Source organism: Capra hircus, chromosome 15 (genome assembly GCF_001704415.2).
Source record: "Capra hircus breed San Clemente chromosome 15, ASM170441v1, whole genome shotgun sequence".
In the NCBI taxonomy this organism is placed as follows: Eukaryota; Metazoa; Chordata; class Mammalia; order Artiodactyla; family Bovidae; genus Capra; species Capra hircus.
Genome location: NC_030822.1, coordinates 57,148,070 through 57,165,652, shown reverse-complemented (window position 1 = coordinate 57,165,652; position 17,583 = coordinate 57,148,070). Strand labels below are relative to the sequence as shown.

The window sequence follows — 17,583 nt, the reverse complement described above, 5'->3', positions numbered from 1 at the left end:
TAGATCCCATTTGTTTATTTGTGCTTTTATTTCCAGTATTCTGGGAGGTGGATCATAGAGGATCCTGCTGTGATTTATGTCAGAGAGTATTTTGCCTATGTTCTCCTCTAGGAGTTTTACAGTTTCTGGTCTTACATTTAGATCTTTAAACCATTTTGAGTTTATTTTTGTGAATGGTGTTAGAAAGTGTTCTAGTTTCATTCTTTTACAAGTGGTTGACCAGTTTTCCCAGCACCACTTGTTAAAGAGATTGTCTTTAATCCACTGTATATTCTTGCCTCCTTTGTTGAAGATAAGGTGTCCATAGGTGTGTGGATTTATCTCTGGGCTTTCTATTTTGTTCCATTGATCTATATTTCTGTCTTTGTGCCAGTACCATACTGTCTTGATGACTGTGGCTTATCCTTTGCATTCCTATACACTAATAATGAGAAAGTAGAAAAAGAAATTAAGGAAACAATTCCATTCAGCATTGCAACGAAAAGAATAAAATATTTAGAAATATATTGACCTAAAGATAATAAAGACCTATATATAGAAAACTATAAAACACTGATGAAAGAAATCAAAGAGGACACTAATAGATGGAGAAATATACCATGTTCATGGATCAGAAGAATCAATATAGTGAAAGTGAGTATACTACCCAAAGCAATCTACAGATTCAATGCAATCCCTATCAAGCTACCAGCGGTATTTTTCACAGAGCTAGAACAAATAATTTCACAATTTGTATGGAAATACAAAAAACCTCGAATAGCCAAAGCAATCTTGAGAAAGAAGAATGGAACTGGAGGAATCAACCTGACTGACTTCAGGCTCTACTACAAAGCCACAGTCATCAAGACAGGAAGCCATTTTTAATAGTCTGGGGCCAAGTTTGCAACAATCTCTTTGAAATGCCCTTGCAGCTCTACTTACATGTCTTTCAAATTATTCTTTTGTAATAATGTTTATATATTCATTCTTTTCACTAGGTCGGTTTTTCTGGATATACAATCATCAGTTCAGTTCAGTTCAGTTAAGTCACTCAGTCGTGACCGACTCTTTGCGACCCCATGAATCACAGCATGCCAGGCTTCCCTGTCTATCACCAACTCCCGGAGTTCACTCAGACTCATGTCCATCAAGTCAGTGATGCCATCCAGCCATCTCATCCTCTGTCATCCCCTTTTCCTCCTGCCCCCAATCCCTCCCAGCATCAGAGTCTTTTCCAATGAGTCAACTCTTCGCATGAGGTGGCCAAAGTACTGGAGCTTCAGCTTTAGCATCATTCCCTCCAAAGAAATCCCAGGGCTGATCTCCTTCAGAATCATATCCTCTCATAATTAGAAATAGTTACTTAAATTAAAATTATTATTATTAAGATCAATAAAGGCAAAGAATATCTATACCATAAGAACCAGTAGACAGAAATGAACACAATATTGTAAAGAAATTATCTTCCAATTGAAAAAAGAGCCAGTGGAGTAGATCTTTCTATCCACTTATTTGAATTCTAGATAGACAAAAGAATTTAAAAATCCAGTCATACAAAATATGAAAAAACTGATTCTAAAGTTTGTGTGGAGAGGCAAAACCCCCAGGGTAGCCAAAGCAAGAGTAAAGAACGGAATCAGAAGACTGACACTACCTGACCTTAAGACTTCCTATAAAGCTTACTATACTTACTATAAATAGTACAGTGATCAAGACAGAATGATATTAGTGAAAGAATGATGAACAAATCAGTGGAAAAGAGTAGAGACTCCAGAAACAGACCTATGTAAATAAAGTCAACTAACAGTTGACAATGGAGTAAAGACAGTCTTTTCAATAAATGGTACTGGAACATGTTATAAAAAAAAAAAAAAAACCTAGACAACTTTTCTAAACATGAATCACTGACCTAAATGTAAAATGTAAAACTATAAAATGTCCAGAGATAACAGGAGAAAATGATACTGACTTTGGGTATGGAGGTGATGTTTCAGATATCATACCAAAGGCACAATCTATAAAGGAAATAATTCATAAACTGAACTTCTTTAAAAGTAAACTTTTGCCCTATGAAAGGCAAGAGAATGAGAAGACAAGCTGCAGAGAAAATATTTGCATAAGACACATCTGATAAATAAATGTTATCCAAAATATACAAAGAATCCTTTTTTCCCCTCTAGGATTATTTGGGACATTTACATGCGAAAAAAACTAGAAACCACTTGAAACATATATAATACACACACAGAGTAACTGAAGCATCATCTTTAGAATTTGAAATATGAACCTTAGGAAGAGCTGTAGCTGTAGATAGCACATCAGTTTCCAAACTGAAAGATCCTCTTATTTATCTCAAAATTGCCACAGGAAATGCTAGTTGTGCAATATTAAACATCTTTTCCTAAGGGAACACTCTACCATTGCTTAAACATGAAATTTATCTTCACTACACACATATCCTTTGCCAAACCCATTTGAAAAGCCATTTATTTGGAACATTTATTTGATCAATTTAGTTTGTAGCCAAAATATCTCCTAGTCCTGTAATCAAAATTTGGAGCATATTTTCAAGCAGAACCAGATTCTATACCCTAAAAGATAAATGTGAACTAAAGTTTAGTAAGACAACTCACAGTAACCACATCAAGTTGAAATGTTCACTGCTAAAGTAGGTCAAAATTGTTTATAAAAAGCACAAAATACATATATATTAAAAAAAGACCTTATGGTAAAAAATAAACCAACTAAGCTTTTTAATTTATTCCCTTCTTGTCAACCAAAGAATTTCTCCAGCGTGTAGTACAATTTAGTGATTAGGACTACAGGTTCTAGAGTCTGCTTTCCTGCATTTGAATCATACGTCCCATCACTTACTAGCTCTGCATCTCCGGCCAAGTTATTTAACTTTCTCAGGGCCTCAGTTTCACTTTCTGTAGAAAAGGGGAAGCAGTTCTACTAGCTTCAAAGGATTGTCATGAGGCTAAATTAGAAAATCCAATTAAAACAATTAGAACAGCATCAACACACAGAAAACATTTGCTTATTATTATTATTAATGTTATTTAATACTGTTGTAATTTCTCACTGTTTTCTAATTTTCCATCTAAGTCTTCCAACTTAAAAATTCAGGGGAGATCAGGTGCATCTTGCTTATGTTTCCACATGTCTCCGTGGTTAACATAAGGTTGGTGCATGGCATGGACTCAATACGTATTTTATGGAAGAAGGAAGGGGAGGGAAGGAAAAAAGAGAAATGAAGTAGGGAGAAAGGGAAGGAGGGAAAAGGAGGAGGGGAGGAGAGGAGAGACGAGAGGTGGGAGAAGAGAGGAAAGGAGAGAAAATAAGGAGTAAAAGAAGTGAGAATGTTTAGTCAGGAGTAGAAAACCAATAATAATACGGCATGGTTTCATGATTTAGAGTAAAACTCTCTTAATAATTTCACAGGTAACTTGATTGTTCTTTATCTAAATCTATTTATTTAATACTTTTGATGTATATATATAATCACAGTTGTTTGAATGCATTATAGATCTGTTTTCACCTGTGACTCATTTATGTTAATGTGTGGCACAGGCCAACGCAATATTGTAGAGCAATTGTCCTCCAAAAAATAAAAACATGTATCCAAATATTTTAAAGCATTTAACCCATTTGGTTTATACATATACACTGAAAGGTATGAGGGAAAACACAGAATGAAGCACAAATTCATGTACACAGGCTAATTTGAAGTTTAGCTTTTAGACTTATTTACCTTGAGACCCATCTTCAGCTTTCAGGTTGGTTGGGGTGGTGAGGCCCAAGGCAGCTTCTGGAATTTCTGAGTGTGTCTAGTCAGTACAAGATAGTTCCAATAGTCTTGAGGTATATGTACAGTCTACTGAGGCTGTCAGATGTCTCACTGCTGGGTCCTCCAAGCTGGCTCAGTGACCACATTACTCGGTCTGCCTTTGAGCACTTAGTCAACAGTCAATTTCATGACTGCTCTGACCGCATCTGTTTCATCAGCCCTGAAGTCACTCAGTTCATCAAAGACATTGGCAACCCAGGTATTAAAAAATTTTTCTTCCATGGGTAGATATTGACCAAGCCATTAGGTGTTAAATTTGTTAATTTGAAAGTGCCATTTGTTACATGGCAGCTTGGATAGGAGGGCTGTTTGGGGGAGAATGGATACATGTTTATGTATGGCTGAGTTCCTTCGCTGTTCACCGAAACTATCACAACATTAATTGACTAGACCCCAGTACAAAATAAAAAAACATCTTTTTTTAAAAAGTGCTATAATTGAGACTCCCTTGGTGGTCCAGTGGCTAAGACTACAGCTCCCAATGCAGGGGACATGAGTTCAATCCCTGGCCAGGAAACTAGATCCTGTGTGCTGCAACTAAGATCCAAGGTAGCCAAATAAATAAATAAACAAAATAAATATTTTAAAATGCTAAAATCTTAATAAGAAGCAATAAAGTTGTTATCCAATTTAAGATTAAAAACTGGGGGGAGTGATTATTTACCAGATAGTAAAATTATGATCATATATGGTAATAAAAAAGAATGAAAATAAGGCAATAAAATGTAAAATAAATTCAAAACAGGTAATAATCCTGCTAATTTAACTAAATCTAATTAGAATGATTATGGGTAGTCTAAGTGATCTAGTTTGGCTGACTAGGTTTTTCCTTAACAAAATAGTTGATCTTTTTCTTTGACTTAGTACCTGATAGACTTAGTACCAAGGTACTTGTTTATAATTTGAAATGATATATTTTTCATGATTTTCCAATAGTGCTAATTCCTATAGAACAAATACTTTTTCAAAATTTTGCTCTCTGCTGAGCAGGTATTTTTATTCACTAAATAAAAATTTTATTTTGTTTAAAAAATAGAATTGAATATTTAGAAAATGGAAGTGTGGAGAACAGTCTAAGATTAGAAGCAATAGAAGTATATCACAAAGGAATTTTTCAGTGCTTTTACAGTAAACATTAAATACTTCTAAAAATGTCAAGAAGTGACATTTGCAGATAAAAACTTTCTTCTGCAAAACTGAGAGACTAAATGTTAAAATGTTTGTTATATAAAGAACTGATGTACCAAGAAATTAAAAAACATTGAAATCAATGAAATCAAAATAAAAAATTGAACAAAGGAAATAAACTATATGGAAGAGAACACTTTATGTTTTATACAATATTTGAGAGAAAATAAAGTTGAAACACACTAGTATTAAAATAAATTTAATTTAAAACAATAGTAAGTTTCCATTTTCACCTGTCAACTTTGCAAATAGTTTTAATGACAACGTTTTATAATTTCACCAACAATATTTAAATTGATGGGTTTTGTAAGGGAAACTTAATTAACTGAGATATCCAACTCCTTTCTCTTGGTGAGCAGACAGCTATCCAAACTCCTCAGTCAGAAGATAGATTTTGTATGACTCTTTTATTCAGTCTACAATCCAATTATTAGAATATGAAATGCATGCATGCATGCTAAGCTGCTTCATTCGTATCTGACTTTTTGCAACCCCATGGGCTATAGCCCACCAGACTCCTTTGTCCATGGGATTCTCCAGTATTCTTGCCAGGAGAATGGAGTTGCCATGCCCCTCATTTAGGAGTTCTTCCCAACCCAGGGATTAAACCCACATCTCTTATGCCTCCTGCATGGGCAGGCAGGTTCTTTACCACTAGCGCCACCTGGGAGGCAGAATATGATACATGTGATGTTATATATTGTTTTGGCATAATTAATATCTTGTTCCAGAAAAATCTTTGACTATAGTTGCAGTGCTGCTTAGTCACTCAATCGTGTCTGATTCTTTGCAACCCCATGGACTGTAGCCTGACAGGCTCCTCAGTGGAATTTTCCAAGCGAGAATACTGGAGCAGGTTGCCATTTCTTACTCCAGGGGGGTTTTCTGACCCCACAATCGAACCCGCGTCTCTTGCATATCCTGCATTGCATCTTTATGACAGAGGAAATAAGACATCTGAGCTTCAAGCCTTTTTGTATAAATATGAAACAGCGGTTGACTTAAAAAGCAAAACAACGTAAAACAAAACACAAACAAGCCAATTAAGAAACAAACAGGAGTTGTTTTCAACCCTGGCTTTACCCATGTTGTTTTAAGCTACAGCTAAATATACTTCCTTGAGGCCTGAGAGATTCCTGGGACCTGAACAGACTTTAAACTGGTGGTGATTTCTTCCAATTACCTCATTGTCCTGCAGAAACCATGCATTCATTGTCAGCTAAACAAACTTCTGATCTGATTAAATATGTCTTTCAGTACTCTTGTAATGGAGCATTGTACTTAACTCATACTTTGCTGCAATGTGGCATGCCAGCTAGTCTGACATATTGCTGTAGCAATGAAAACTCTTATCTTGAGGATATATATTTGACAGTTAAGAATAGAAATGTTTATATTGTTTGGTTGACAGATAATTCAATAATATATGATCTGATATGCCCATCCCTAGGAATCCTTCAAAGAAGTATCCTATGTTTGAAAAGTTGGAAACTATCCAAATGTAATATCAAATGGAAGTGAATAGCTATAATCCAATTGTCTAGTGTCACTGGCCACAGAATTTATTTTGCATCCTCTTGACAGAGTATCATGCAACCATTAAAACTGATCATGAAAATTATCTAACAATATTAAAATGTTTATAACCCATGGTCAGTTCAGTTCAGTTTCAGTTCAGTCGCTCAATCGTGTCTGACTCTTTGCAACCCCATGAATCGCAGCACGCCAGGCCTCCCTGTCCATCACCATCTCCTGGAGTTCACTCAGACTCACATCCATCAAGTCCGTGTTGCCATCCAGCCATCTCATCCTCGGTGGTCCCCTTCTTCTCCTGCCCCCAATCCCTCCCAGCATCAGAGTCTTTTCCAATGAGTCAACTCTTCACATGAGGAGGCCAAAGTACTGGAGCTTCAGCTTTAGCATCATTCCTTCCAAAGAACTCCCAGGGCTGATCTCCTTCAGAATGGACTGGTTGGATCTCCTTGCAGTCCAAGGGACTCTCAAGAGTCTTCTCCAACATCACAGTTCAAAAGCATCAATTCTTCGGCACTCAGCCTTCTTCACAGTCCAACTCTCACATCCATATATGATCATAGGAAAAACCATAGCCTTGACTAGATGGACCTTAGTCGGCAAAGTAATGTCTCTGCTTTTGAATATACTATCTAGGTTGGTCATAACTTTTCTTCCAAGGAGTAAGCGTCTTTTAATTTCACGGCTGCAGTCACCATTTGCAGTGATTTTGGAGCCCCCCCAAATAAAGTCTGACACTGTTTCTACTGTTTCCACATCTATTTCCCATGAAGTGATGGGACCAGATGCCATGATCTTCATTTTCTGAATGTTGAGCTTTAAGCCAACTTTTTCGCTCTCCTCTTTCACTTTCATCAAGAGGCTCTTTAGCTCCTCTTCATTTTCTGCCATGAGGGTGGTGTCATCTGCATATCTGAGGTTATTGATATTTCTCCTGGCAATCTTGATTCCAGCTTGTGCTTCTTCCAGTCCAGCATTTCTAATGATGTACTCTGCATAGAAGTTAAATAAGCAGGGTGACGTACAGCCTTGACGTACTCCTTTTCCTATTTGGAACCAGTCTGTTGTTCCATGTCCAGTTCTAACTGTTGCTTCCTGACCTGCATACAGATTTCTCAAGAGGCAGGTCAGGTGGTCTGGTATTCCCATCTGTCTCAGAATTTTCCATAGTTTCTTGCGATCCACACAGTCAAAGGCTTTGGCATAGTCAATAAAGCAGAAATAGGTGTTTTTCTGGAACTCTCTTGCTTTTTCCATGATCCAGTGATGTTAGCAATTTGATCTCTGGTTCCTCTGCCTTTTCTAAAACCAGCTTGAACATCAGGGAATTCACAGTTCACATATTGCTGAAGCCTGGCTTGGATAATTTTGAGCATTACTTTACTAGCATGTGAGATGAGTGCAATTGTGCAGTAGTTTGAGCATTCTTTGGCATTTCCTTTCTTTGGAATTGGAATGAAAACGGACCTTTTCCAGTCCTGTGGCCACTGCTGAGTTTTCCAAAATTGCTGGCATATTGAGTGTAGCACTTTCACAGCATCATCTTTCAGGATTTGAAACAGTTCCACTGGAATTCCATCACCTCCAATAACTTTGTTCGTAGTGATGCTTTCTAAGGCCCCCTTGACTTCACAGTCCAAGATGTCTGGCTCTAGATTAGTGATCACATCATCATGATTATCTGGGTCGTGAAGATCTTTTTTGTACAGTTCTTCCATGTATTCTTGCCACCTCTTCTTAATATCTTCTGCTTCTATTAGGTCCATACCATTTCTGTCCTTTATCGAGCCCATCTTTGCATGAAATGTTCCCTTGGGATCTCTAATTTTCTTGAAGAGATCTCTAGTCTTTTCCATTCTGTTGTTTTCCTCTATTTCTTTGCACTGATCGCTGAAGAAGGCTTTCTTACCTCTTCTTGTTATTCTTCGGAACTCTGCATTCAGATGCTTATATCTTTCCTCTTCTTCTTTGCTTTTCGCCTCTCTTCTTTTCACAGCTATTTGTAAGGCCTCCCCAGACAGCCATGTTGCTTTTTTGCATTTCTTTTCCATGGGGATGGTCTTGATCCCTGTCTCCTGTACAATGTCACAAACCTCATTCCATAGTTCATCAGGCACTCTATCTATCAGATATAGGCCCTTAAATCTATTTCTCACTTCCACTGTGTAATCATAAGGGATTTGATTTAGATCATACCTGAATGGTCTTATCTGCAAATATGTGTTAGTACTCTATATTTAGTATGATAACTACTAAATGAATTATATGCATGGAAGGAAAAGGAAAGGTGGACATAATAACTCAAAATCACCATAAAGAGCAAAGCTTAGGTAAGATCATATTTTTAAAAACATGGTGTTTTCCATATTGCCTATAATCTGGCTATATGATTTTCATAAAGAAAAGTAGGCCAAGTGAAGAATTGGTGAAGGGAAACACTTAAACAGCCAGTCATTTGGTAGTGTAAAATTATTTCATATATTCAATTTTTAAGCCAATGACTTCTAACAGAAATCATCAGCTGGTAGGTAAGGAAGTCACATTTCATGGAAATTAGTCCTGCGATTCCAAAACTGAAAACTAGTTAGAATACATTTTTTATCTGTGTGATTATATCAATTGAAATGTATATAACTGCTGCTACTGCTGCTGCTGCTAAGTCACTTCAGTCATGTCCGACTCTGTGTGACCCCATAGACAGCAGCCCAACAGGCTTCCCCGTCCCTGGGATTCTCCAGGGAAGAACACTGGAGTGGGTTGCCATTTCCTTCTCCAATGCATGAAAGTGAAAAGTCAAAGTGAAGTCGCTCAGTCGTGTCCGATTCCCAGCAACTCCATGGACTGCAGCCCACCAGGCTCCTCCGTCCATGGGGTTTTCCAGGCAAGAGTACTGGAGTGGGGTGCCATTGCCTTAACTAACCCATAATAGTTTATTTTGAAAAGTAAGCCATATTATTTGCTGGTAATATATCCTTTTTCCCTCAATACTTTAGTTCTTGTTCAGCTTGAGAAATTCTTTTTCTCTGAATCATTGGAACACATTCAGAAATTCCACCTACCCAGAAGCCCCACCAAATCCAGAAATTTCACCAACTGAGACTGAGCTGAGGATAGAGAGCATCATGGAGAAACTAGACCAGCTGATCCCACCCAGACCCTTCACCAACGTGAGCTCCACCACCAGCGCCACACACAGCAGAGCCACCCTCCTCAGCCCTCGAGACACATACTGCAGGGGGGACCAGCTGGAAGTCCTGTTGGAGATGAGAGACCACCTTGGACGCAGGAAGGAATATGGTGGAGATTTCCTCAGGGCCAGGATATTTTCCCCAGCCCTGAAAGCAGGTGCTTCTGGAAAGGTGACAGACTTCAACAATGGCACCTACCTTGTGAGCTTCACCCTGTTCTGGGAGGGCCAGGTGTCCCTGTCTGTCCTGCTCATCCACCCCAGTGAAGGGGTGTCGGCTCTCTGGAGGGCCAGGAACCAAGGCTACGACAGGGTGAACTTCACAGGCCAGTTTGCTAATGGCACCTCCCCAGTCTTCTCTAAATGTGGCCTGACCCTTCACACCACTGCTGAACTGTGCGAGTACCTGGACTATCGCGACCAGGAAGCCTTCTACTGCTTGAAGCCTCCCCGTGTTCCCTGTGAGGCGCTGACCCACGTGACCACCAGGAATGCAGACATTTCCTATATTAGACAGAAAGAACGGGCCCTTTTCCACAGGTAAATAGGCCTTCAAATACTATTATTGATACAAAGAGGGAGACTTAGGTTCAGACCAACTCTGCTTAATAACTTTTCATTATCAAGCTCCCTTAAGTCAATAATGTTGACTAGGTTATAATCAGAGTCAGTTGGCATGGTAATATATTAGCAGAGCCCCATACAGGTCACCTTCTCAACTGTGCTTTTAGTCATCCTGACTATTTGTAAAACGAGTATTACCCATGAAACAATTTCTATAGGTCTATAGTTCTCCTTTAGACCTATAGTTCTATAGGTCTAAAGTGTCTTGTCACACTTTTAGATTCAGTAATTTTCTGGAGACCAGCATTTTCTATAATGTATTCCGTGGGATGCCAGTCCTACAGAGTGTTAATAGATGCTATGCAAAACCAAAAATAGAACAACAGTGACAAAAAAACAAACAAACAAACAAACAAACAAACCAACAAAAAACCCACAGGGAGTGAATGTTATCATTATTTGGTCCACCTCACCCTTTACATCAAATGAATCACGAAATCCCATGAATTGTACCTTCCAAATAGTCCCTGAACCCAGCCATTTCATTCCATTGCTGTTCCCTCTGTCCTTGTATAAACTATCATCCTGCCCCCAGATTATTGCAATGATCTCCAGAGATGTTTCCTTGCTCACAGGCTGCTTTCCTTCCTATCCATACTGCATTCAGACCAGTGTTTTACTTTTCCTTGCCTAAAATCCTTAATATGATCCCATTCCTGTAAGGATGAAATCTTAACTCTTTAGTATGTTTACAAGGGCTTGTCTCTCTCTGAAGCCCCTTATCTCACCTTTCAGCTACCTTGCTCTCTGTCACTCAAATTGAGCTCCTTTAATTATACAAATGGAGAAGCAGTGGCACCCTACTCCAGTACTCCTGCCTGGAAAATCCCATGGATGGAGGAGCCTGGTGGGCTGCTCTCTCTCACCTCTGGCATTTCACAAGCCTGCATCTAAACATCATTTTTACTTTGTTTGGGTAAACTGCTAGTCCCATATTCTTCCATTGTATTCTATTCTCCCCCAATCAAAATACTCATTACACTATTAAATTTCAGATAAACATTTTATATCCTCTGCCAAGCTGTAAGCTCTGTGACCCAATAACTGTGACCATTGGGTTGGCTAAAATGTTCATTTGGGTTTTTCTGTAACATCGTATGGAAAAACCCAAACGAACCTTTTGGCCAATCAAAATTTTTTCAACATTCATTCATTCAATTTGTAAATAGTTCTCACTTTCTATACTCCAGACATAGCTCTAGGTGTTGAGAATTTAACATTCTGAGCTGGGGTAGAAAGACAACAAAGAGATTTGTAACATAAAGTCATCAGAATAAGATCTGAATGTGATAGTGAATGTTATTTTAAAAGCATGGTCAGGTAAGTATCTTGAGCAGCAACCTGAGAACGGGTTACTTGAACAGCAACCTGAATGAAGTGAGGAAGTGAGCCACGTGTGTTTAAGGGGAACACTATTTCAAGAAGGGGACTAGAACCTGAAGCAACAGCGTGCTGGAATCTTCCAGGAACATGAAGGGGACCATTGAGGCTGGAATGCAGTGAATGAAGGAAAAAGGAGTTCCAGCAAGTAGGTAGAGCCTTGGAATATCTATTAACTTTAGTATCTATTCCTTCAAGCCAGATAGAACACAAAACACTTCCCAAAATTATTTGACTACGGACCACCTATTTAATGGATTATTTTAAGGGGTTGTGGTTCTATAGTAAATGCTGCTGCAGAATGGCCTTGGTTTTCTAAAACATGTTCAGAAAAGCAAGTTGGATAGCATAATATCCTGGAAATTCAAGTTCAAATCCAATTCAAACATTATGATGACACAAGGGGAGGGGCAGGATACAACAGACCCTACCTGGCTATAAGATTTCCCTTCCACACCTAGGCCGCCTTTACTTCTTTTTGTTTTCCTGGTCAAGATGTGAAAAAAATCCATTGATCTTATAGCTCAGCCAAAAAAGGCTGGAGTTTTTCAAATAAATATTTTGCTAATAACTAAAGGATACATAATCATGGAGACATAAAGGCCTAAATAATCACAAAAGCATAGAGACCTTCCTGTCTTGAAGGTCTCAAAACCACATCTCAACTCTATGCACAAAGATTACCTGTGCTGATTCCATATTTCCCATTCGCTACATCTGCTCCCTCTTGAGAAAATGGTCCTCCTTGCAGTTTGGGATGGAGGAGCTCTCCTTGCACATTCTCCTGTCTGCTCTCAGGAATGCTAAGTTCTGGGCCTGGCAGGTCTGCAGATCTGTATTTTGGGTCTAATCATACTTCTCAAGTGAGCTATGTTCATGACAATAATCTCCCTGACTCCATTTTACTCCCCAAAAGACACATTTACTTCCTCCATACCCTGCTCTATTCAAACCATTTATCCCTTCCTCCCTCACCCCACACCCCTCCCCGCTCCCCTGCCCATCAATGCATGGAAGTAGAGATATGAATCTGCTCACAGGTGTAGCTGAGTTCATGCTGCTGCTGCTGCTGCTGCTGCGTTGCTTCAGTCGTGTCCAACTCTGTGCGACCCCATAGACTATAGCCCACCAGGCTCCTCTGTCCATGAGATTTCCCAGGCAAGAATACTGGAGTGGGCTGCCATTTCCTTCTCCATATCTGGCTTAGTTTATTTGGCAAAATGGTCTCTAGAGTCATCCATATTGTTGCAAATGGCAGGACTTTCTTAAGGCTGAGCAATATTCCACTGTACATATAAAGCATATTTTTCTTTATCTATTTACCCATTGATAGACACTTAGTTGTTCCCATATCATGGCTATTGCCAATAATGCTGCTATGATCACAGAACTACAGATATCTCTTCAAGTTTGCAGAACTCTTATATCAGAAGCTCTGAAGATGAAGCCCAGTGATCTGAGTTATAACAAGCACTCTAGATGATTCTGATGCAAACTCGTATTAGAGAAGTACTCGCCTAGGAAAATATATATCTATGAAGGACTAAATTACTATGCATGCTAAATGTGGTAGAATGTGGTCAAAAATGATTTGGATGGTAAAATCTAAGAGATTTATACTTGATTAATTGCACATACAAGGTGAGTGACTCTCTGGATCTCTGGATTCCTATCATTAACAGAAGAACAGTTTTACAGAATTCTGACCTGTTTCCTTTCTGTATAATATCTAAAATATATCAAAATAAAGAAAAAATGTATACAAGGTGAGTGACACTCTGGATCTCTGGATTCCTATCATTAGCAGGAGAACAGTTTTACAGAATCCTGGCCTGTTTCCTTTCTGTATAATATCTAAATATATATCAAAATAAAGAAAAAATGTATTTACAGAGAGTTGAGAGTGGTTTGATCGTTCTAAGTCCCTCATGATTCGTTCTTTCTTTAATGTCTCGACAGTTATCAGGCTAATTTATTTTCTCGTTTCTTGAAGGTCCAACGTGGGGGTTGAAATAATGAAGAATTTTGCCTCCATCAAGGTCTCAGCATGTGGCAGTAAGTCTATTGTGTTCAAAATTTATCCATTTAATGGACATCCTTACTGTAAGAGATATTTATTAAACATTGACCATTTCAATCTTTCATTTCCTGGGGTAAATAGTATTAATCATCTTGGGCTTTGCAGAAGGGGTTTTATTCTTGGAAATTATTTTCATATAAATTTAAACCAATTTTCATCTTGAGTCAGCTATAAAAGGCTAGGCAACCGTTCATTTCAGCTGCCTTCTCTCAAAATGTACAGGTTATTTGTATTTGTATTTCAACTTGGGATTTGTTCCTGAAAAACCAATAATTGGGTACTGGTGAAAATGTCTCAAATGGACTACAGAGCTTGGAAATTTCTTTGATGGTTTCTAATCTCTCTTTCAGCCAAACCATCTCAGTTAAAGTTCTATAAATGAAAATTCCTGTGGATTTCTTTCAGTTTTATCACATAAACTTCGGTGGTCAATTCAAAGCCATCTCAGTTATCAAAGTGATGTTTCTGCTATACTGAAATTAAAGTGAACTTCAAAGAAGCAAATTACTTCCATTTTAACAGTCAATAGGGTATACATCTATCTACTGCCCTTTTCTCATGTATTCAGAAAATGTTTATTGAGGACCTACTATAGGCAAGGAACTTTGCTAAACCCTGTGGGGATATAAATAAACGAGAAACCCAGATCTAAAGCTCACGGGCTATGGGTGAAAGATAGATTGCTTCCCTCCCACGGCAACCATCATCCATACATAACTTTTACATCAATGAAAGTTCTTTGACTCTTGAGGCCAAATAATTTGTCACACCCCTGTTTGGTTTCCCTCTTGCCTAGATAGTAATTTCTAGTAAAGTCTTATGAGATGGTGTGTTCCTAAACATATATCCCAAATCCGAGCAATGTAGGTAGATAACAAAAAGATGTGGCTTTAAAAAGATTATGTATTTCTTTATTTATTGGCTGCACTGGGTCTGCGTTGCTGCGCGTGGGCTTTCTCTAGCTGTGGTGAACAGGGGCTACTCTTCCTTGCAGTGTGTGGGCTTCTCACTGCGGTGGCTGCTCTTGTTGTAGAGTACAGTCTACAGGCCCAAGAAATCAGTAGCTGTGGCTCTTGGGCTTAGTGCTCCACGGCATGTGGCATCTTCTTGGGCCAGAGACTGAACTATTTTCACCTTCGTTGGCAGATGGATTCTTAACTACTGGACCACCAGAGAAGATTTTTTTTTGTAACTTATTTATTTATTTTAGTTGGAGGATAATTACAATATTGTGATGTGGCTGATTCATGTTGATGTACGCCAAGATTGGTTTTAAAGCAGCAAAAGATAAAAATGGCTCAGTTACACATGGATGGAAAGATTTTGATATGAGTCAGTGAGTTCAGCTTAGGCCACTTTTAAAGTGGAATATTCGGGCTTCTCTGGTGGCTCAGATGATAAAGAATCCACCAGCAATGCAGGAGACCTGGGTTCAGTCTCTGGGTTGGGAAGATCCCCTGGAGGAGGGCATGGCAACCCACATCAGTATCCTTGCCTGGAGAACGTCCATGGACAGAGGAGCCTGACACAGGACAGAGTCGAACATGACTGAGTGACTAAGCACTGCAAAGCGGAATATTCAGAAAAAGCAGATATTGTTCTTCTCTTTTTCTGCACTAATCAGACCACACAGAATATTAAGTTCAGTTCTGGGCACAAGGAAGAAACATGGAAGGAGTTTTCCTGTGAACTAGAAAACATGGTTCTGATATATATAGAATAACAAGCAGTAATCATTTCGTAAATGTGTTCAAACTTTCTCCGTGAAGAGATGTCCAGTCCTGCCTGGCCAGGGTCATGGGAATGATATTCAGCTGGGCTACTGATTCCTGCTTTTAACCACCACGTGTTTCTCCCTCAGTTTTGGCTAGCTGTCTCACAACTGCATGGCCTTAGGAACAACATGAAGCCCTGGGAAACAATGAAAATTCACAAGGGAAAAATCTAACCCCAATCTGTGTATGTGCATGCTCAGTCATCCAGTCATGTCTAACTCTTTGCAACCCTATGGATTGTAGCCCTCAAGGCTTCTCGCTCCATGGGATTTTCCAGGCAAGAATATTGGAGTGGATTGCCATTTTCTACTCAAGAGGATCTTCCCACCCCAGGGGTCAAACCTGCATCTCTAGTATCTCCTGCACTTGCAGGCAGATTCTTTACCACTAAGCTACCTGGGAAACCTCAACCCCATTCTAGGGAATACCATTCATTACTGAGAGTATTCAAAAGTGATGTTTTAAGTCATCGCTTTAACATGATCTTGTTTAGTCAATATTTGGGAAGAAGACAAAGCAATAGAGAAGGGTGGAGGGAAAAGGGGAAAAAGAGGAAGAAAATGAGGAAACTGTCTTTGAAATAATTTGTGATAATAAAAATTGCTAATTGTGGGAATTTTTATCACCAGAGAATAAGAACATAGAAACCAAATGTCGGCTCGGCATGAAGAGTCCTTTCCCCAGTGGTTATACTGTGAAAAGAAAGTGGATTGCAGCATTTTGTAAACAGATAGAATTAAATGAAACGAAAACTATAAATGACTGCTTGAAGAGAAAACTTATTTACCTAATGGGAGATTCAACACTGCGTCAGTGGATTCAATATTTACCAAAAATGGTAAAAAGTATGTGTCTTATTTTTATTTTGAAATTATAGTTGCCTTCAGAGGCTATTTTTATAATAGAAGTCTTCATTTTCCTTTTCTAATGTTAATTATTTTATAAAACGTGTCAAATATTTGGATTTGGGCTTTGAATCAAAAGTTAAATTTTATCTTTTCACTCTCAAATATCAACATTTTCTTTCTCTTTCTCTATGGTGGTAATAATTTCACAATTTTGTTAAGATTTTAATGCATTTGGTAAAGTTCTCTTCTTCCCATAGGCAGCAATGTTTTTATAGTTAGAAGTGATCTTGGTCAGATTATAAATATGTGCATCTAAAAATTATTTCATTATTTTCCTTTTGTTAAAAGAGTTATCGATTTTTTTTCCCCCATCAGCCTTAAAATATTTTGATCTTCATGGAGTTGGGCCCTTTAAAACACATGTGCTTCTGGATGCTGAAAGACATACTTTGATTCAGTGGAAAAAGCATGGTCATCCATTTATTACCCAAAGTCTGTTCTCGGTAAAGGATGATAATTATATCCCACGGGAAATTGACCGGATAGCTGGAGACAAGGACACTGCCATTGTTATCACTCTTGGTCAGCACTTGAGACCCTTCCCCATAAAAATTTTTATCCGTAGGGCCATCAATGTTCAAAAGGCCATAGAACGACTATTCTTGCGAAGCCCAGAAACCAAGGTGATCCTGAAAACTGAAAACACTAGGAGGCTGTTTGATAATGCAGAGATGTTCAGTGATTTTCACGGTTATATTCAGAATCTTATCATGAGGGATATTTTCATGGATCTCAACGTGGGTATTATTGATGCCTGGGACATGACTATTGCTGATAGCACCAATAATATCCATCCACCTGATTATGTGATTGAAAATCAGATTAACATGTTCTTAAACTACATTTGCTAGAGGAAAAATATAGCAATAACAAAAATACCCAGTTGTAGCCATTCTATATAGATGACTTCACTTATACTGCAAGGATAGTTTAATACAATCCAAGGTAGGAGGAAACAAAATTGAAAAGTTACTGCTAAAATAAACATAACATAAAATTTACAACCGAAGCCATTTTATGTGTACAATTCCGTGGCATTAATTACATTCACAATATTGTGCAACCACCATCATGATCCC

At 38.4% G+C, this 17,583-nt stretch overlaps 1 protein-coding gene across 1 annotated transcript in view; it reads left to right on the top strand.

The window, feature by feature from the left end:
- LOC102181880 (NXPE family member 2) overlaps positions 1-17,377 on the top strand; it is a 35,712-nt gene extending 18,335 nt beyond the window's left edge. Inside the window, exons 3-6 of the mRNA XM_005689475.3 lie at positions 9,544-10,277; positions 13,735-13,796; positions 16,226-16,441; positions 16,820-17,377. Of these exons, the coding sequence (XP_005689532.2) occupies positions 9,544-10,277; positions 13,735-13,796; positions 16,226-16,441; positions 16,820-17,355 (1,548 nt within the window). The 3' untranslated portion in view covers positions 17,356-17,377. The remainder of the gene's footprint in view (positions 1-9,543; positions 10,278-13,734; positions 13,797-16,225; positions 16,442-16,819) is intronic.